The sequence below is a fragment of the Acanthopagrus latus genome, chromosome 16 (assembly GCF_904848185.1).
Source record: "Acanthopagrus latus isolate v.2019 chromosome 16, fAcaLat1.1, whole genome shotgun sequence".
Taxonomy (NCBI): domain Eukaryota; kingdom Metazoa; phylum Chordata; class Actinopteri; order Spariformes; family Sparidae; genus Acanthopagrus; species Acanthopagrus latus.
The window spans coordinates 7,751,812-7,773,348 of NC_051054.1; the positions used below are offsets into that span (position 1 = coordinate 7,751,812).

Below are 21,537 nucleotides of genomic sequence, written 5' to 3' on the forward strand. Positions count from 1 at the left end.
AACGCTGTCTGCCTTCAGGATGAGTCATCATAGCTGCTCCGTGAGGCTGCTAACGTAGCACATTTGATATCTACAAATCCCATTCAATCTGTTTATCACATGTCCAGTCGAACCACATCTGCAAAATTTATCAAAATATTTGGCAATGTGATTTTTTTTCTTTGTTTGGAAGAGGTTACGCCTGACATTAAAGGAGACCTATTATGCTTTTGAATTTTTTTTTCCCTTTAGTGTTTTATATATGTTCTTGTGCAGATATGTAAGATTGTGAAATTCAATAAGCCCAAAGTCCACGCCAATGGAAGCTCCTCTCTCCCACATAAAACACAGCTCCTGAAATGCCTCGTCAGTAGTCCCGCCTTTAATTCTGTGACTTTGTGACATCACACTACATCACCAAGTCACACATCTGCAGAATTTATGTCTCACAGCTAGTTTCGCAGGAAAGAGTTAATATAGCACAGCTTCTTTGTTGTTGTTAGCGGTGCCAGCTCGGGCGTGTTTGAGCTGACCAATCAGAGCAGACTGGGTATTCAGGAGGGGGTGTCTTAAAGAGACAGGAGCTGAACCACACAGAGGAGCTATAGAGTATTACAAAACAGATGTGTTTTTTGAGCACTAAAGCATATAAACCTAACCTAGCAGCAATCCAAAATAAAAATTTGAACCTATAAATGAGCATAATACATCTCCTTTAATCATTAAACACAAATACAAGTGCTCAAAATGCAGCAAAGTCTATTCTCCTTTTGATTTCAGCTACTTGCACTGATAAAAAATACAGTCTATCATCCCCAAATCAGTGCAGGAAGTGCAGAGAACTAGTCATACAGACAACAAAAACTGCTCACCCAGCAGGTAATGAAGTCACCTCTGGGTTTAAATCGTCACAAGATAGATAGAAATGCAGCTTTTAACTCAGTAGTCGATTTATTTATTTTTTCTGTCTATTCTCTGTTGAGCATGCAAAGAGTAGCTGTCGGGAGGAAGCCGGAGTTATTTTACAGTATCTTACAAGCAGAGAAGTGGGGGGAGGAGGAGGAGTTGTCAGTGAGGAATCCTAACTAAATCAAACACAAACAATACTCTGATTCCTTCGCCTTGTGCACAAACGTACTGCGTCATATAAAAAGACATTCTCCAGGTGCGGGAGCAACGGAACAAAAAAAAAACAATCTAGCACATGGAAGCATGGAACATTATTTTGGTGTGAGAAATATATGTACATATGGCCTCCGTTTATTATTTGACAAAAATGTTGTTTAAGGTCTGAAATTCACATTTTTCTTTTTTTCTTCAAAGTTTAATCTCAAACACTGACCTGGCGAATATACAGGACAGTTAAGACAGGATTCACTTTTTTAATAGCTACTCTGTCCTCAAGTAAACTGCTGCTCAATTCGCGTTAAAACGTTTGTGTTGCTACCTTTCCTACGTAGAAGAATACTGGTGAAAAGGGTCGTCTTCTAACTGCTGGCACAAGTCCGTTTTGGGCTCCTACAAACAAACAAGTGAATCCTCGAGCTGCCCAAAAGTGCCAAGGCACACGCTGAGACAAACATCCGTGTCTGAACATCACTCATCGGTAATGCACCTTGTGTTGTTTAACCTTTTTTTTTTGTTGTCTTGTTTTGTTTGACTACTGCTACTATGCCTACAGATAACAATTCTAACTTTGTAATCTCTTCAGTTCAGTGCGATTTCCCTCTCAGCAACACAGTAGGCACAAAAAGGTGTGTGTCCTCACGCACTTTACATGATTGATTGTATTAAAGGGGGGGTCACACGTTGGAGCGATCCCTTTGATTGAACACTTAAAAACTACCGCGAGGGGGGGGGCACAGAACCACACGTCCACTATCGCACAGAGGAGGGTGGGGGTCGAAAAGCGTCGCTAAGCATCAAAATAAATATCTCAATAAATACAACTGTACACAAATTCGGCCTTTATGCGTCCACATATAGCATAAAGTAAACATTATACCCTGCCTGCAATCTCCATATACAGAGGAGATAAATGAGTCAACCCCAGGCCAATGTTTAATTAAGCTGTGATCAGCTATTCTAATATTCCATCAGTATAATCCAAGTGCATTAACACAGGGGATAAATAAGTTATAGTGTGGTGCAGGATAGATGACGATGAATAAACAGGAAATGTATTCAATTATGTGCCCACTGGCCCAGAAAACTGTTGATTTATCTATAATAGCACTGCCCACATTGGGAAACCACTCTGTAATTATTAGCTATTAGCTGTTATTCAGCTCTACACCATGATAATATACATTAAAACGAGGACCCTGATGTGTCAATGTCGCTTCGGGGGCACTCCAACAATTGGGCTTGAGACTTCTAATGGAAAGCCTTCATTATAATAATGAGACAGATGGGGTGTGGCATTATGGCAAATGTAATGGACAAATATCTCAGCTTCTGGATCACAGAGCCTGACTTTTTAAATCTGTCTCTCACGAGTCCAACAACTTTATCCCATTAATGCCCGCAGTTGATTATATATTTTTCTTTCCTAGCTGAGCTGACAACAATTCCATTTGAATTTTTCCAGTCGGTGTGAGATATTACACATATGTTTTTCTTAAAGGGTCACTCCACCTTTTTTTTTTTTACATATTAAAGTGTGTTAACATGTCTTGGGGAGTATTGTTGCACATGTGGAAAAAGCGGTATAAAGTGTTGTGTGGCTCCAGAAAGCACTGGGTTTTGTAAAAGCAGTCCACCAGGAGTAGCATTCAGTGGTGTACCAGCATATCAGATGAATATCATTGATACGGCATTTAATCTGCAAAGTAACTACTATCTTAAGAGATCAAATAAATGTAGTGGAGTAAAAAATACAATACGTGCCTCCAAAATGAATGGAGGTATAAAGTAGCAGAAAATGAAAATACTCAAGTAAAGTACAAGTACCTCAACATTTTACTTATGGACAGTACATGAGGATTTGTACTTTGTACTTTGCTAAATTCCATCACTGCTGACATTGCACTCAATCCAACACTGGCCTCGTTATGGAGAGCTTAAAAAATAAATGCTCAAAATCATTCCTGCACACTCTTCTTCCTTTTAAAACCCTGTTGCCTACATTACCCACAAAGCCACTTAGCCACTGAGTGACATGACTGCAGGCAATAAATCATTACATTATCATTATCATTATCATTACCTACAGCTTCCTCTAGAACCACAAAAGGCTTCATATTACTTTTCCACATATGCAGTAGTAATCCTTAAGACCTGTTAACACACTTTAATGTGTAAAACTGGTGGAGCTCCCCTTTAAGATTTTGTCTTCACATTCAAATGGGTTTTCAAGAAAATCTACTTTCTTTCCACAGCAAATTCTAAATATAGATGTCAGTCATGAATGGGATTGGAACTGGAAGTGCAACACTAAATCGCTGGAGCACCCCTGGGCACATGAATGAATGACAAGCCATTTGTGCAAATAGAAGAAGTGAGGAGAACAGCGGGAAACGACAAGACAAGTGTAATTCCGACTGACAGCAAAAAAAAAGGGGGGGATTTTTCAAATTATACAGGAAGACTCAGGCTTCTATCTAGCTTAACATAATTGGAGTCTTCCCATCCTCTGCTGTGGCAGCACAACTATCTGCTCAGCTTGCTGGAGCACTTGCCCTCTCGGCTACATCCTTTTCCCCTGGACAGGTGGAATGGGACGGTGCGGGCCTGGCGGCTGCAGCAGGTGTCCTGGTGGTGCGTGTAGAAGCGGCGGGGAGGCGGCGAGCCAGAGAAGCTGGGGGGCGAGCGGCTGCGGCCCAGGCAGCCCCCTCCCCCACCGCCACGGTGCTCATGGCGGGAGGGCGAGGAGCTGACGGAGCGCTGCAGGGAGGAGGAGCTGCGTGGGGATGCGCTGGAGCTGCGATGGTGGTGCGGGGAGCTCGTCAGGCTGCAGATGCCCATCCGGGGGCCATCGTGTTGGGCTGAGGAGCGGTGGTGAAGTGGGGAGCCTCGGGAACCGTGCATCAGCTGAGCAAGGCATGTGAGGAGGTCTGAGTCACTGGTGCTGCCAGCTCGAATGCGGTAACGCCTGAGCCTGAGTGGGCACAAAAAGGAGGGCAGGTTATGAATAACAGCCAAGGAAACAGGATGATGAATCAAAATGTCTTGCTGAGAGTTGGATGAAAGGGAGTCACTCTCATAAACTGAGCCATTTTTATGCCGCATTCTGTATTTATTAACTATGTGTAGATATTTTTTTCCATGAAAAAAAAACCCTGTCCCTTATTTTGTTTATGGACAGGCTCTAGTACACATGTGAGTAAGCTCCAACCAAATTTCTATTACTATATTTATCCTACATTTATCCAATGCAAACAAAATATGCAGGTCAACTAGTTACCTGCCCTCCACTGTGCTACGGCAAGGTGGCTTTCCAGGGGGCGGGCGTGGCACGAACTGGGCAGCGAGCTGCTCAGCGGAAGAAGCCGGATGAACAGGACGAGGGATCCTGCTCTTGCGGGACAGAGGACTGGAGGAGGAGGAGAGGGATGGAGCGTCGTCTCCCTGGCGGTCAGAGCGGGAGCCCATGAGAGAGTCCTCATCCTGGGAGCGGTCAGAGGTGGAGGACAGTGGGTCCTTGGCAAGGACCATGGGGCCCCGCCTGTCAGAGAGGGATGGTGAGGCAGTGGGGGAGGGGACCGGGCCCTGGTGGTTAGCTTTCTTCTGCAGAAGTTTCTCCTTAGCAGACCCTGGAGGAGGGAGCTCCAGCAGGCTGGAGGGCTCCAGGATTGGGATGCGACTTTGCCTCCGGCTGGGGTCCTTACGGGGGGCGGCAGGGGAGGAGGAGGCTGGGCTTCTGGGCTGATCTGGGATCTGGTGCACTTCTCTGCTCTCCTCCCCCCGTATCTGGGGCTCTGTGGCGCACTGAATGTGGCCATAATCGTTCTCATGGTCTTTCAGCCTGGGTACTGCTCCATTACTGAAATCCCTTTGGCCGTTGACAGGAGAGGAGAGGTGTCCATTGGCAAACAAGGGACTGCGTGGGGAGCGAGGAGAAGAAGGCGAGCGCAGAGGAGGTGAGCGCGGAGGAGGCGAGCGCGGAGAACGCGGGGAAGACACGCGGCTTGGCACAGGGCTTTGAGCTTTGGCGTTTCCATTGACCAGCGCCTCAGCCAGGGGGTCTGTGGGGGTCCCTGGATGGGTGGGCACATGGTCCTGGGGGGAGCAGATGTCCGCTGTGTGCTCCTGAACCTGCTGAGCGTCAGCTTCAGCCTCACCGCGCCTCTCCAGCAGGAGGCACTGTGGGGCACTGTCTGATCCCGACTGGGAGGACAGCCCAGAAGGCCGCTGAGCTGTCAACTGGAGGGGAGGGGGAGGTGGAGACATGGGAGGGAAGAGAAAAAGACAGACAAGGTGTTATTTAAAAAATAAACCGCACAAAAAATGGGAATAATATTCTAAAAGTCAAAGGCCTGTTGCTGATAGACTACAACATGTTGAGTTGTGCTGTAGTTCTGTAGCAAGAGCCTGATGCAGATGTGTGAAAAAGAGAAGAATTGTATAATGTGGGGTAATAAATGGTGATTAGTTTGGCAACAGCATGCAGTACCATAGCTACCATTATCAGACCGAAACACACAAAGTGCTATGGCAGTGTCAGTCAAGCTGTGAGTACTAAACCAGCAAGTAGGACAGGAAACGTTCACGCAACTTCGCAGGGGGCTTCAGCGAAGAGAGGGTGAGGAACAAATACAGGGAGAGAGAGAGAAAGAGAAAGATAGAGAGGACAAAGACGATCTGAAACAAAAGAGACCATGCAACCTGTAGTCATGACTCGACATTCCAAACACACATGCCACAATCAGACAAACACACACCCCTATTCAGATCACAAGAACACATGTCCAGACACAAGGACACATCTGACCCATGCTCTGTCTGGCCTGCACAATGCCCCTCATGGTTTCTGGAGAGAGCTGCCTGACAACAACACAAAAAGCAAGCCGACTAAACAAAGAAGCCAAAAATAAGCAACTTAAACAAAAAAAAAAAAAATGAAAGAAAGAAAGAAAAGGTTGACAGCTTGCGTGTTGAGGAAGCTGAATGGAGGTTTTTTTACGGGACAGTGACGGGCTCATCACCTGCTGAAGCTGGGCACGGGTGATGCGTATGACAGAGGGGAACTTGGCGTTGGCGGCGCCCGCCGGGATGGCCGGCAGTTTCCTACGACTGGGCGAACGGGTGCCGGGGGCAGGGTGTGGTGGTAGTGGCAGGGAACCGTGGCAAGAGGAGGAAGAGGAGGGGCGCTCCTGCTGCGGCTGGTCGGCGGACTGGCTGCGCCTCATGCCCAGCGGCTGGCGTTGGTGCAGCGGGTCCGACAAGGTGGTCAGGAGAGTGTGAGGGCTGGGAGAACGCAGAGGGATGGGGCTGCATGTCCGGACCGCAACCTCCTCAGGCAGGGACGGAGGAGAGGTGGGGAACTAAAAGATGGGAGGGAGAGAAGCAGGAGGTGGAGAGAGGGAGAGAGGAAGGGGTGTGAGATTGGTGAGGGAGTGAGACGGAAGTAAGGTGGAGGCACTGTGAGGTAGGACAAGCAGGTTGCAGCGGTCGGGAGCCCGAGGGGAGAGTTTTTTCTTTGTACAGGCAAAGCGGCGGGAGGGGTGTAAATATAAGGGCCTGATCTTAGGCTAGGAAAGAAGACAGAGGAGAGGAAGGTAGATTTTGGGAAGGCACTCTACATTTTCAACTTGGAGGGAGTTGTTCTGGTTGTAGGAGAGAGCGAGGGGACAGTTATTCCTCTTGAAGTGAAAAAAAACAACTATGTTTAACACGCAGACTGAACAGGACGTTGGAGTTTGACTCGATGGGCTTGTTGGTTGAATGGAATAAACGGCAAAGGAGCAAAAAAGCAGTTTAAACTGAGCAAACCAAAGCATATTTTGGAAATAAATCAATTAATTTGTGAGGTAAATAAAATCAACCAAACACACTGCAAACGTCTGAAAGTATGATTAAATTATGCAAAATATTTAACGCAAATCAAAGTGCATTTCAAAGCCATAAGCTCTCTTTTCCCCATGCTGTGATCTGATAAAGAGCGCTGCAGTTGTGACACAAATATCTTCGTCTAACAAATGAACAGAAGCGAAGAAGCGAGAAAACACACAGCAAAAACATTTAGCTTCACACTACAGCAAGATGCAGCTGGTGGAACTCTGACTGATTAGCATTTAGGTTCTATGGCTAGAACTCTGTGCAGCTTTTTAACTTGGTAAAATGCTGACTACAGTCAGTATCATGTATGTCATGATGTGAGATGACCTTCAAATGATCGGGCTTACCTGAGTGAGGACTCCTTCAGCCAGAGCTTCAGCTGGGCTGGTCGGAGTGACGGGGGGCAGGGCCCCCACCTGGCCAACGCTGAGCTCCAGCTTGTCCACTTTTGCACTTCCCTTGGAGGAAGCCGTACTTTCTTGCTTAGTTTTGCCAGAGCTCGGGCTTCGGCTGCCCTTTTCCCATCCAGGGGATTGTCCCCCTGGCTGGAGCACCTCCGGCTCCTCGTCCTCCTCCGAAGGGCTGGTGGTAACCTTGGCTCCTGGAGAGCCATTGGGCCTCTCTACCATCACCCACTCCCTCGAGTCAATGTCCTGCCTCCCAGAGCTTAGATTGAGGGCCACAAAGCCCCCACTGCTGACTGCCCCCTCTCCCTGCTCCTGAGATCCTGAGGATGCTGGCTTAGGAGAGCCACCACCAGAACGGAACTCCTCATCATAGTGCCAGACCCTGTCAGGTCGCTCCCCGGCAGGTAGAGCTTGACCCTGAGTTACTTGGATGATCGCAGCCCCATCAGCCTCCATCTCCTGGTGCTGGGCGCCAAGCTGCTGCTTCGATAAGCTGAACAGACACAAGACAGATGCAAATGAACAACTCTCAGCTCAATTTTCAGGGATAATCAAGAAATAAGTGCGTTGAAGGTCCCATATTAAGCAGATCTTTTGATCACTACATTGTGGTGTGGAGTCCAAACACAAAACAAAACCCTTATATAATAGTAAAAAAACAGAATAGATTCCCAGCACAAGACAAGTTATTTAAAGAGAGGCAAAACATTACTAAAAATGCTCCTAGTTTATAATCTATGGTTTATCAGACTGCAGTAACAGTAGAAGTTTAAACATAGACCGACCTTGGCCCTGCTGAGGAGGTGAAAGTTTCCTTTGAGGGCTCTGTTTCTAAATACAGGCTAGGCACCATTTCTCCATGGTTTAAACATTTTGATACTTTGACATCCTGTATATAGAACCTAGATCTGCTTGACTGTATAATCAAAAGAGACAGGGGAACTTTCTCCAATATGGGACCTTGCAGATGGATCAGAGTCTTGAGAGACTTACTCTGGCTCCAGGGAGCGCTCTGGACTGGGCTTGGACTCTAAGCCGAGCCTCCTCTCCAGCTCAAAGCTGTGAATGTTGCGGAGCTTCCTCAGCAGAGGGCCGTCACGGTCTGAGGCCACAGGCTGAGCGTGCAGCTTGACGGTGGGACTCGCATTCAGCCCAGCATAGTTGCTCTGCTGTCCTTGGTTACCCTGGTTGTTGCTGTGTTCCTCCTCCGGTCCCGCCTGTGGAAACCAGCCAGTTCTGTCAGTGACTAATTCTAACTGCGGAATCAAACTCTCTGCAAGTGCGTGACTATAATCTACCTTCCACACTGCCGTCCTGATGCGGTTACGGTTGCGGTCCAGCTCCTCCCAGACGTCAGCCTCCTGGTTGCGGTGTAGGTGGAGAGGAGAGCCCGGCAGGCGCTCCGGAGCGGGGTTGTTCTCCACATCGCTGAGCTGCTCGTCCTGCAGAACCTCGTCTGTGTTTTCCCTCTGCAGGTCCCCGGGGATCAGGGAGGCATTGGCCATACTGGGACAACAAAAGGTGCAAACATTAATTCCTGTTCGAGGGGGGTTAAAGGACGGCAGATGTGTGATTTCAACCATATCGTTTCGCCAATCAACATACCCCAAGTGCACTGGAGTGAGGCGGGTGTGATGTTGCGGCGTCGTGGCTGTGGCGCTGATTGTCAAGGTGCCATCAGTGCCAGTCCGCTCCCAGTCGTAAGGGTCATTCTCCACGACGTTGTAGGTTTTCATGCTGTTGTCAAACACGGACATTAGCAGCTGTAACGACACAAAACACATGATTAACCCTTTTTGTTCAGTGAAATTCAACAGCGAACATGTTTCAAAGACGTGTTTCCTGACATAAGAACTTCTATGTAGTCAGAAATCTTCTCTTTATCAAATCCAAATTGGACCCATGTGTCACCTGGTAGTCGGGCTTGGTGAAGTAGTCGAGGGTGGAGATGTGTTCCAAGAAGACACCAAACTCTGCTGGCAGTTGTTTGAGCATCAGACGGTGGTCGTAAGTGTCCTTCAGCTTCCCTACGTGTTCCTGGAAACGAACAAACCCAGGCACTTACAAATCTGTCGCACCTCATCGCTTACAGCTACCTGGATGAGGGAGGACAATAATTATCTATTGCTTACCTTGTCCTTGATCTTCCTCCATGGCAACTGACCGACCAGAAACTCCACCAGCATGTAGAAGAGAGACCAGAGGTCATCGTGGCGACCCATTTCCTGCAGAGACGCACCAGGGTTGAGTTAATATTGATAAGTGAAATTAGCACATGAATTGGAAGAAGTACATGAATAGACACGTGTGGGGCAGCATGACGGATTACACAAGAGCTGTCACAGAGGGTGGATACTGACCTTATTCTTGTGTGCATTGACAGATGCATAGCGGACCGTTCCCCTGAAGCCTGCCACTGGACGGGGCTGACGAGCATAGAAGGAAATGGCCATTAAATGTGTATAAAATGAAATTTGGTGTTTGTTTGATACTGGTGGTCTGTGTCGACAAAAGTAGTACGAGCTCTGGTTTTGTCCTCACTAACTCGCGAGGTTAATAACTGGCTCTTTAGTTCCTAATGCTCCACCAGCTAGTCCCTAATTTTGTCTGCCAGCCAGTTGGTGCTTGGCAGGAAGTGTACGCTGGGTTTATCGGAGCTTGTTTTGACTGAAAACAGCTACCTGCTGCTGTTGGAAACAAGACGGATGAGAGCAGCGAGACTGAACCAAAACAGTAATCTTGTGGGCTGTAAACCCAAAACAATGAGCTGAGAAAGCTGAGAAAACACACCTCTGGGTTTAACACTCTTTACACTACAGAAAGTCATTTGATCCATTGGTACCATTAAGCTCAGTATATACACAGAGGAGGGGAACTTACAGGTCGGACCTCCTGGCAAGAGTTGGTGAACTGGCGAGCTAAACCGAAGTCCAGCATGTAGCAGGTTCGACAGGTACTCGGGAAGCGGCCCATTGCGAAATTGGACTGGATCAGAAAAAAAACCAGGAGACAGTTAAATCAACAATAAAATGAATTATGCGTGAATGCAATTACAATAATGCTCATTGTCTATATAAATGACTCCAGCCCCCTGGGGAATACAATGTGGTCCTATGGTGGAGTATAATTTAATACGGCAGCTCAGGAGACATTCTGCTACATTGCAGGCATTCAGCCAACACTCATAGTGAGCCAGCGTGCTGTGAGTGCAACCGTCAATAAAACAAAACAAAATAATGAATCAGCAACAATGCTCGTAGCCAACAATATAAAGTGCAGGAGTCACAAACACTTCCCAGACAATAGAAATAAAAATATCCCCATGCAGCGGGACGATACGGAAAGAACATTAATGTTAATGAAAGGTGAGGTAGTGACATAAAATGTCCTCTGCTGCGCCCGGCGAGCCGTGACTCACCGGTTTGATGTCACGATGCAGGAAGCCGACAGAGTGGATGCTCTCGATGGCCTCCAGGATCTGGCGCCCCAGTCGCAGGGTGGTGCTGATGCTGAAGGTTCCCCGGGTCATGCTCCTCCTCAGGTCAGCCAGGTTACGACCCTGAGAGAGCACATCGTACGAGATCAGTTAACAAACTAACAGAAGCCCAGCAGGACCTCCGTCTGCCTCAACAAACATCTCACAAACGACCCAGAATGCTACATTTATCCAACAAGGAGCAACTACACAGTGTTTTACTGACTGAAATGCCACTGACAGTATGTTTAGTGCACAAAGTCAAAGCCAACAGTGAGGAAAAATATATGTTCAGCTGCACAGATCACCTATAATTAAACACATGGTGTGGTCAGGAGTCAGTGCACTACACGGAAATGTAGCATTCCTGTGGTTTCTGGTTGTACATCTAGGAACCAGACCGCACTCAGAGCTCATCTGTCATCACCTTCAGATTCAGATTCGGTAGATACTTTCCGACCCCTCCCACTAAAAGATATTTCCTTGCATAAATTTGAAAAAGTTATTTCAATTATCAACATCATAGGAACTAATCAGACGCCTGTGTGGATCTCAGCAGGTATGGGAGCTCTGAGTGCTGCCTGAGTCTCTACATGGAGAGTATTGTTGCTATAAATATTTGGAGCCAAGCTAGCAACATGGGACGGCGATGTCAGCATGACCTCTGGTCAGTCTGCCGGTCTTGAATGGCTTGTTCTGCACCACCAACGGCCTTCAGTTTACTTCAGTTTTCTCCTCTTTTTAGTATAGATGAAAAGCTGATACGATGAACGAATGAAAGCGTTGTGTATTTGCAATTAACACGGACCAATACTGCAGTTATTTTGAAACATATATCAGAGGCACTGTGGTGTGTTTTATCACTCTATGGTATATGTTGTTTTATGGTACCGTACTTTTTGTTGTTGTGGTTGTTGTCTGTTTGACTTTTAGCTTTTGCTGTGTTCTGTATGTCTCTCGTTGCATACTGGTGAAAGTGTAAATTGAAAAAAAAAAAATTAACTCCTCTGCAGGTAGACTGACCTGCAGCTCCATCACCACGTAGTTGAAGCGGTCATTGCGGCCACATCCCACGAAGCGACACACGTGGTCTTTACCTGAGAAACGACGAAGGACAAGAGAGTTTTTTCCGGTTACTTTTGAGGAGAATCTGAGCTCACCCCGCAGCCACCTGACGTCAGCTGCATCACGTGATCGTAAGATAACGGCATGCTGCGGGAATAACGATGATGTGTGTGTCCATATTTCCCTGCCCTTGCTTCTCGCATCACCAACTTTCCTGTATGACTACCCTGCCCTGCTGATTTATAGGCTATAGCACACGACACCCACATGTGCATGAATGCCTTGAGTGTTCGTGTGTGTGTGCGTGTGTGTGCGCTCTGGTCTCAAAGGACACTGCTGCAGTGGCAACTTGACTGCGGCCACACCCCAAACCCTCCGGCGGAGAGTGAATGCAAACACTAACTAACCAAACCTCCATGTTAAAGACAACCGTTTTTAGATGGGCTTACTTTCACCAGTTTCTTTAAAAAATAAACCAAAAGATCTGAGTAAAGAATCCAAAACATTAGCTTGATAGAGTCTTATAAGGTCATGGGTTGTTGTGTACTCAAGCCGGGCCGGTCAGTAATGTTTGGAGGGTGGGCCGTCTCCAGTTACATGCTGGTTCCCTCAGGAAGCAAACAGACCCATGATGCCCCAGGCCGCAGCCATTAGACAGCAAACATGATCTCAGCCCATTGATTTTCCTCTCAGAGGGGAGACAGGGAGAAGGTGCAGTGGTTAAAAGGCAGGAAGGAAGATGAAAGGGACAAGACACGGTTAAAAAAGAAGCGAGAAAGGAGTAAAACTATACAACCCCTGGCCGGGGGAGCTCTCTTGTGTTGCGCTGGGAGTGTCCCGGCACACAATCATACACTTCCCGTTACCGTTTCGCTTCTGTTCCTGTCAGCTGAAATGTTCACAGTAAAAAAAAACTCCCACGGTTGACGCACAAGACATGAGAAGCAGAGCGATTTAATCTGCCGGTCCTGCAGAATGACGGTGTGTTTTGCAGCACAGACCGACGCAAACTGAGCCGAAACCCCCTGGGCCAAACTGTGCTTTCAGACGAGTCAGATGATCTATATCTGGTCTCAGACCGAGAGATTATTGTAAGCAGCTATTGATGCACAAATGCCAACCGCCTGTGTTTTTTTTCGACATTTCCTGTTCTTCCTATGTTTTGCTTGTCAGTCCAGGAGAAATCAGTGAGGGGAAATGTTTAACTTCTATTAAGCGCAGAATGCTTGTGATACACACCGTATCCTCTCTCTCTTGTGGCAGATCAATAGGTCATCGCGCCAAAGAGCGTCGATCAATTCCAGAACTGTAACTAAATCCACTGAATCCATTTCGACTCACCCTGGAGCTTCTTCAGCACGGCGACCTCCATCTTGAGCACCTGTTTGGGCTGCTGGGCCGACTCCACCTTCAGCGCCACGTTGATCCGCGTCAGCAGGTCCACCGCCTCGTAGATCTCCCCGAATCCACCGCCCCCGATCTTCTTCGTCTGGAGGAAGACGGTGAACCGTTACATACAGAACTGCATATGAAAAAGTACTACTTTTACAGTCTTGTATGTAATGTGCACACACAGTGAGACACACACTGATGTGGGAGAGATTATTATGAGGACATTTTTTGTTCTTTTTCGTCAAGGTCGGTCAAATGAGTATCCTCATTATAGACACACTTGACAATTATTCTCTCAGCAATCATTTGAAAATAATTAATAATAGTTCTTTAAGCCTAAAATGATGTAGATCAAGAGTCCAAAACCCCCCAAATACTCAATATCCCATCAGAGAAGAGAAAGAAGAGACAAAAATCCTCACATTTGAGACTCTGAAACTACCTAGTGATGGCCAGTCAATAAATATAGGATCAAATATCACACAATATCAGCTCTATCTGGCGGGAATAAACGTGACAATGGGGATTAGATTCTCTCCACCTAAAGAAAATAAAAGTATGCCACAGAAAACAGTCATTTACAGAGCCAGGAAGAACTCATTCCCAGCGCATATTATTCAAGGGGATACTAAAGGTCAGTTCATACTTTGTTTAAATATTTATAAGACCATAATTAAGTTGTGTGTATAAATTATAAAAATGCAGTGCAGTATTTCAATACCCTGCTTTCTTGGCATCAAATATGTGGAGGCGCAGGGTGGATGACTACATAATTTAAGAAGGCCAAGCACGACGGAAAAATAAAAACATTATATTTATTTACATGAATTCTTGAGGAACTGTGATTGACTTTTAATTCTAAAGGATGACACTGCTGTTTCTTCCCCACATGAGCTGACTGTTGATTTGATAAGGTGAACTGTTTCATCCTGTCGTGTGTGTGTGTGTGAGTGTGTATGACTGTAATTTGGGGCGGACACCGCGGGAGATTAGCCGATGCTTGCGCTAATGGAGATCCTAATAAAAGAAGAAATGACTCTTCTTTATGTCCCTCCGTCAGACTTCTCGCAGCAGTACTGCCAGTTAACTCTCTGTACTAGTACAGCTTTAAGTTCCCACGTGTCCTTCTCTGTCCTCCACGCACGCACACACACACAAACACACACACACACACACACTCGGAGCCTTGTGTCGCACTAGGAGCTCAATATGTGGGATTAGCTGCAGCGTTCTTATGTAACTCTGCTCCTTAGAAGACAGGAAGTGGTGCCAGTTAGGAATAACAGCCTCACATGGCGCCCGAGCTGGCACAGCAGTGAGAGACACGGGCCCTCGGGGAACACTACCGCTGCCGCCTATAGCGCGCTGCACTGCCACAAATAGCTACACAGGCTATTTTTAGATCTCTTGTACTGCAGCAGCCCTACCTGGACGGAGAGACGTGACCCCAAACTGTCCAAGCCACAGGTGAGATACTTTAAGAGGAAGAGCAGAAAGGACTCGGGGCATTGTCTGATAAACAAAGAGTTGTTGTTTTGTGGGGCGGAGGGTGAGCTGGAGACAGGCGGTGATGGAGTTGGAGGGGACAAACACGCGGCCCATTGTCGCCGGAGAACACGCCACTTACCACTTTCCATCGTTCCTTGACCAGGGAGAGCACGCTTAGGATGTCAGCTTGCTCCGCTCCCCCGCTCATCTCGTCTGTGGACCAGGGACGCTGCCCTCACTGCTTCCGCCCCCTCCCTCGAAACAGCAGCCTCACACTGAGCCGGGCATTTGGGCCTTGATGTAGAACCCTGTGGAAGCAAAATCAGGAACATCAGTTGAATTCTGGTTATTTAGGCTTAAACTGGAGCATCTTGAGCTTTGAACCAGAGGGCTTCGCCAAATAAGGCCCGGCTGAACTTCCTGTAAAAGTCTGAAAGTCACCCTCGGTGACAGACAGAGTTAAACCCCTGGCTTAATGGCTGGAGCTCTCTGATACTCGAACCATCGCTGCAGCTGCCACACCTGCTGCCAGCAGCTGTCTTTTCTAGACAAACTCGGCCCACCAACTCGCGGGCAACAGTCCCGCATCTTAAATTACAAAAAAGGCTTCGTCGTCGTATCACTTTCCTCAGTCGTTTATCTTCTGCGTATGACAGCAAAGGGCCAAGACGGCACTATAAGTCTCGTCAGATATAATGAGATCGTTAAAGCAGCTTAAACATGCACTACAGTGACACAGCTTTGTTTGTTGTACCACAGCAGGTAAACTCATAAAGAAATACCAACCACTGTAGAATAAGTTGGATTCATTAAAGTTGCATGACTTTGGCTGAGACTGCATTCTGTAAAAGAGTTTTACTTTTATTTTTTTTTGGTCAAGGCTACAGACATACACATCACAATAACTGCTATTCATCACAGTATGATTTGTAGCAACTGAGGTGACGTAACATCAGATTTCTGTGCTACCCAAAGTCAAAATTCATACAAATACTGTCGTGGACAGTAGTCTCCCTTTGGAATGCATGTCAAGAGCGTAAATAACATCTCTTTAAATTAATTTGAGATCCATTTGAGATGCCGGACAAGCTGTATGGAGCCCGTTTATGTCTTCTTTTTACTTCAGTTGTTTAGTACGTTTTGGTGGACTTGGTGGAAGAAACTTCAGCCAACTTCCCATCAGCACTGGGGCTGAGAAGATTATAACATGATTTTCCTTTTGGGCGAACTAATCCTTTAATAAACTGTTACTACAATGATTTTGGTCCAAAAAGTGAATGAACTAAGATCCCCTGCTGGAGGAGTTTTGTCAAACCTGGCAACCCAAATCTTTTTAAAATACTTACATACATATATTTGTAAATCGTTGATCAATAAAGCAACACAAGACTTATTCATGAACATGTGCTACAAATACATTTACGACTATGCAGCGCACACTCCATTTACATTCAGCAACAACAACAATCAAAGAGTTTTCCCTTGACATGCTGCGTCTCTGCTCCTGTACAATGCGACGTGTACGTCACAGACGGAGCATTCCTCAGGAGTGCACACGCCGCTAACTTCCTTCAGTCTGGCTTCAAAAGCTCAAAGCAAAAATCCTGACTTCAACTCATCATTCCGCACACGGCGCGCAGGCGTCTTGCGGTTATGCAACGAGCCTTCAAAACACGATTTGGTTACGGGGCATGATCCCAACATCAAGGAGGCAAATCAATCCCATCATGCTCCGGGACGACGGGCTGGGAGATGGAGGAGGGCAAAGCGTGGTTAGACTAGATAACTGAGAAATGACGAGCGTGGAATGTGTCCCAGAGTCGAGGCTCAGGAGCGAAGGTGGACTTGGTACATGATGACTGGACGAGAATATTAATCAATTAATCGATTCTTAAGACATATCATCACTCTTATAGACTTGAATGGATTCTTGGTATATAATTACTGTTTCTTTAGTGCATTGGATGATTATGCTACTATTACCTTTATACTGCTATTTAGTTATCATGCTGCTACCAACGCTTTGTTTATTTTGGATGTTACCACCATGACTGCTAGCTTATTCTTTCTCTTCTTTATATGATTTTATATTGTTTCTTCCTTCTTCATATCAGAGAGTGCCGTGGTATATTCATTGTGTTGTTATTTTGCACATTTGTACAATGACAATAAAGTACTTTCAATCTTATATATTAATACATTTATTAAGATATATTTCTATTCATTTGAGATTATCTTTTTCTTTTCGGAAAATGCACTATATGATGATGATTTTTAATAGTGAAGCTCTAGATATGATAAGACTTTTACATGATGTTACAAAGCTTGTAATTTCCTTTTCGACTCAAGTGAAGATTATCTGCTTAAAGGATAAGTTCACCAGAAAATGGAAATTCAGTCATTACCTACTCACCACCGTGCAGTGCAGGTGGAAGTCAGGTGAAGTTTTATTAGTCCACAAAACATTTCTGGAGGAAAAAACTGTCTCTGCAGTGTTCTCCTAAATGAGTGAAGTGGATGGGGACTGGTTTTAAAAATTCAAAACAACTGGGGGAAAAAGACATTAAAATGGCTCCACACAGTTCATGTTTAGATGGTTTTAAAAGCTCATATCTTCACTCTAGTGTTAGCTCATGCCCCATCTGAAGTGTGTGCACAAGCCTGACTGCGCGTCACTTTTGGATCTCGGGGCTTCATGAGAGCTGGATTGTGCGGGACGAGCCACATGGAGCCATTTTGTGCTTTTTCTACAGCTGTTATTTTATGTTTTAAAACAAGTCCCTGGCTACCTCAGTCGTTAGGAGAACGCTGCAGCACAGTTTTGCTGCTATGTCCAAGAAAAATGTATTGTATGACGACATGGCTACTGAATGAATTTTCCTTTTTAGGTGAATATATCCTTTAAAACTGAATAATATTGACAGTTGACAGCTAATGGCATACTTGCCAGCCTTCCCAGTTTTTCCACACCTTTTTCATTTCCTTGTTACCTCCCAGGGTCACAGTTCTCCTCTACCCCTCTAGATTCATGTCAGATTTCACATCTTTTTCCCATTTCATCAATCATCACCTGTTTCTGGGACTGTACCACGTGCAGTCTACTGTTCTGCTGCGGCCGATCCCTCTCATTGAGTGAGAGATGGACAGATAAATGGAGAAGAGAAAGTGCAAATTGTTAAAAGTTACCCAAACACGGGAAACAAGGTCTCTAGGACTTCATCCTTATTTTGGCCGCTGAGGATGACTAGTGGCTCTGCTATGTTTAGCAGAGAATGTTGACCACTGACACGGTTTAGCTTATCAACATGCCATAATTTGGCAATCAGCACTAAGCAGAACAGCACCGCTGCGGTTAACAGGAAAGTCATGCTCTGGGAAAAACAGGAGCAGGAATCAGAATCCTTTAATGTCCCACAGACGCGGAAAGACATCAAAATGAAAGTCTCAGCACCTCTCTTTAAAGCCACGTGGACCAAAGCGTAACCAAACTTTTCAGAAACGCTCACTAGAAACACATCAAGTCAACCTCAGGCGCTGGAACCTACATTTTCCCCCCTGCACATCTTCAAGCCAAGCAACTGGAGCAACATCAGTGGAATTCTTGATATTATGCTAATTGATGACGAGGCAAAAAAACCCCACAGACTACGCCATCCAAACCACGGATGAAACACGCTGTACTAAAATCCCTGTTTTCACCCTGCAGGGATGAGAGAAAGTCACCGCAAACACTGATGAAACAACCTCTGCTGCGAGCGCCGTGTCACAACCTCAAGGTCACCAACGCACGTTCTCGTGTTTTCACTCTTTTCTCCCCGTCACATCTGGGCTGCCGTGCAGGAAGCATCCTTTCTCAGCGAGTTCAGAATTCAGTGAGGGCGACTCACACTTCTGCCAGAGAGGTGGAGGCTGCAGAGGAGAGGGCTGGTGTTTCGGGAGGTCTCTGTGACCTGACCTTACCTCTGCTTTTAGGTCAAGAGTCAGCCATCTTTTTTTTTAATATTCCTTCCTATTATAAAAACAGCGCAGAGTCGTCCATTGACTGAGAGTTATAACCTCACACCAACACACATGTGCACACATTGCATAAGGGCACACACACACCTATGCACACGGCAGGCTGCCCCACGCTGTGACTAATCTCACACCTCACAGAGAAGCACGTCTACGCTCTTCCTCCTCCTCCTCGTTCATCCTCACCACACAAACCAACATCAATGAAAGTGGGAAGAAGAAAAAAAATGAGCAGACCTTGGACCAAAAAAAAAAAAAATTTTCAACCAATCCATGACAGCCGGGCTACCGTCTCATCATGAATCACGCTTCCTGACCCCTCCATCTCCATGGCGACCGTGGTGCAGTGCCATTTTCATCTGCTGACTGCAGCCCGTCGTCGCCTCTGCCCCTCTTTTCTGTCTGCTCAGGGAGGGGAAAGGAAAGCTGCAAGTTTATTACAACTGCATGAATGTACAATTTCCTCCTCTGGCACCAACTAAATCCTGGAGGATGTTTTGGTTTAGGAGAGGGGGGACAACAGAGTCAGACCCCCCCCACTCCAACCAAAAAACCCCCCACACCATCTGTAAGCAAGAGAACACATGGCAGGATGAAATCAGTGCCCGGTCTGGCAACTTTGTGTGCAGGAGGAGGCCCCCCCCTGCACAGCTATGCCTCCTCTCGGGTCACAGCATGGATGCAACTGATCCAATCTGAAGACACTGTGAAGGGATGAGCATGAAGCATGCATTCACCTCAAGAGCCCACAACAGGATTTTACAATAGAGAAACACAAATACATCGGCTGACTTGCAAGCTGCAGTCAGTTCCCATCACACTCAAACTACAATATAATAATCATTTTTAAAAAAATAAATAAATAAAACAGCCAGCTCTCCTCTCGTGCAGAGAAGAACTGTTGCTGGAGCTGTTGCGTGGCTCCCTTTGGTTGCCACAGCAGATTTACTCAGGCGCGTCCACGCACCGTCCACAGCAGCAGGCCACGCAAAACCTCATCCCTGCTCTCACTGGGCTCTGCTGTAAAGCTCTAACAACAAAACTCAACGCATGCAACTGCGGGGCGACAGCGAAATGGTGGCCGGAAAAAAATCAAATAAAATGAAGCGGGAGGTCGCGTAGTGCAGCGCGGCCTCCCCTCCTCCTCCTCCTCCTCCTCCTCCTCCATGGGATCGTGGACCCTTACCTCGGGTCTTCGCTGCCAATCCTCGATCCAAAGAGACGCCGGGTGTGGTTACACGAAATCGTCTACGTACGGAGGCGGCGGGGTCGACATCGAGCGGAATTCCATAGCTGGAGAGCCGTCCATATGGGGAGGAGAGGTGGAGGCTCGTCGGTGTCGGCGGTGATGGTGGTGGTCGGAGGACGAATGAACGAGCAGGAGGTGAAATAATGTCTGGATGCGATCGTCCCTGTTCTCCTTCTGCCTGTCACCTCAGCATCTCTGTCGGTCGCTGCGGACCCGTGACGTGACGACTCTCTGTGGTGATCATCAGCCTTTGCTTTGCTTGCGCGCGCGGCCCCGATTCGATAGCCCCTCGCAACAGCTCGGGCACGCGCAGCCGGGGATCTTTAAAGCTCGCCCGCGCCGCGCGCGCCGGGCACTATAACCATATCAGTGCTTTTGAGCGTTTTAATTCTAGAAACAATGTGTCGAATATTATAATAAACACACGTCGAGTGCTTGAGCCATGAAGTGAATTAGATATTGAATGAGGCTGCATGACATGTGACGTGAGTAGTGTTTGAGGATACGGTCTAATTAGTTTGGAACGCGGCCATAGGAGAGAGGGAAAAAAACTTTCACGCAAAGACCACAGGGAGGCGACATTCATCCAAAGATGGTGTATGTGACTGATGGCATACACAGAGATTAAAAACGACATTCTCCTCTCAGCAGAGTGGACATTTTCTGTTCCTCAGTCTTAAAAACATGAAGCAACATGTAACCCATGTTGTACCGTCCTAAAAATAATGTGGTGTGGTAAAGTGATGCATGCAAATATATAGTCCAGGTGTTCACGTTGTTTTGATTTTAAAGGTGCACTGCATGGTTTTGTTTTTTTTGTTTTTTTATTTTTATGCCTGAACAAAGTAGAGAAACTGATTATGTTTTCATGACTGAATAAACTGAATAAAAAACTCAGTTTAAAGGACAACACAATGTCATGCTGTCTTACTTTGTTTATATTTGGTGGACCCTGCCACCAGGGAATCTGCTTTTCCTCTGAAATTATGAGCTTGAATTTTGTGGCCACCACTTTAATGCCGTTTAAACATTTTAGATACAAAAAAGTGTATTGGTTTAGTCCTTATTCTTGTGCTGAAATTGATTATGGTATAGGTGACATTGTTTTTAATCTGCAATCTTTCATCTATAATCCCTGGAAATTTGGCATGTAAAAACCTTCCTAAACAATATGAGATTAACATTTGTAAGCATGCAGATCAACAATTTATGAATATTAGTGTCAGGTATTAAAACATGCAATGCAATAAAACTGGGAGCATTTATGTTAAAAGAAACCAGTGAAACAATATCATACATACATAATTCACCAGGATATATCTTGTTAGTCAACTTGTATCTCTGTTATCATGGTAATGTGTCATTGTTGTTGTTCTTATCATCATTTAACATGACATATCCAGTTTTAAATGTCACTTACTATCATTGTGCAGTGTATCTAAAATACATATTATTACATAAAGGGTTAT

General features: G+C 46.1%; 1 protein-coding gene across 2 annotated transcripts; it reads right to left on the reverse strand.

The window, feature by feature from the left end:
* Positions 1-911: 911 nt before the first annotated feature.
* On the reverse strand, positions 912-20,902 carry ttbk2a (tau tubulin kinase 2a). Of its 2 annotated transcripts, XM_037072435.1 has the most exons (16): positions 20,006-20,902; positions 14,945-15,113; positions 13,267-13,414; positions 11,884-11,957; positions 10,804-10,944; positions 10,266-10,370; positions 9,746-9,811; positions 9,518-9,610; positions 9,297-9,422; positions 8,991-9,148; positions 8,684-8,891; positions 8,379-8,602; positions 7,326-7,878; positions 6,126-6,464; positions 4,385-5,343; positions 912-4,078 (listed from the first exon to the last, which is right to left on the reverse strand). In XM_037072435.1, exons 2-16 carry the CDS (start codon positions 15,011-15,013, stop codon positions 3,631-3,633), a joined length of 3,711 nt encoding a protein of 1,236 aa, XP_036928330.1. In that variant the 5' UTR covers positions 15,014-15,113; positions 20,006-20,902; the 3' UTR covers positions 912-3,630. The 2 variants fall into 2 exon arrangements, with proteins under 2 accessions (XP_036928330.1, XP_036928331.1); XM_037072436.1 differs by lacking the exon at positions 6,126-6,464.
* Between the last annotated feature and the right edge of the window lie 635 nt (positions 20,903-21,537).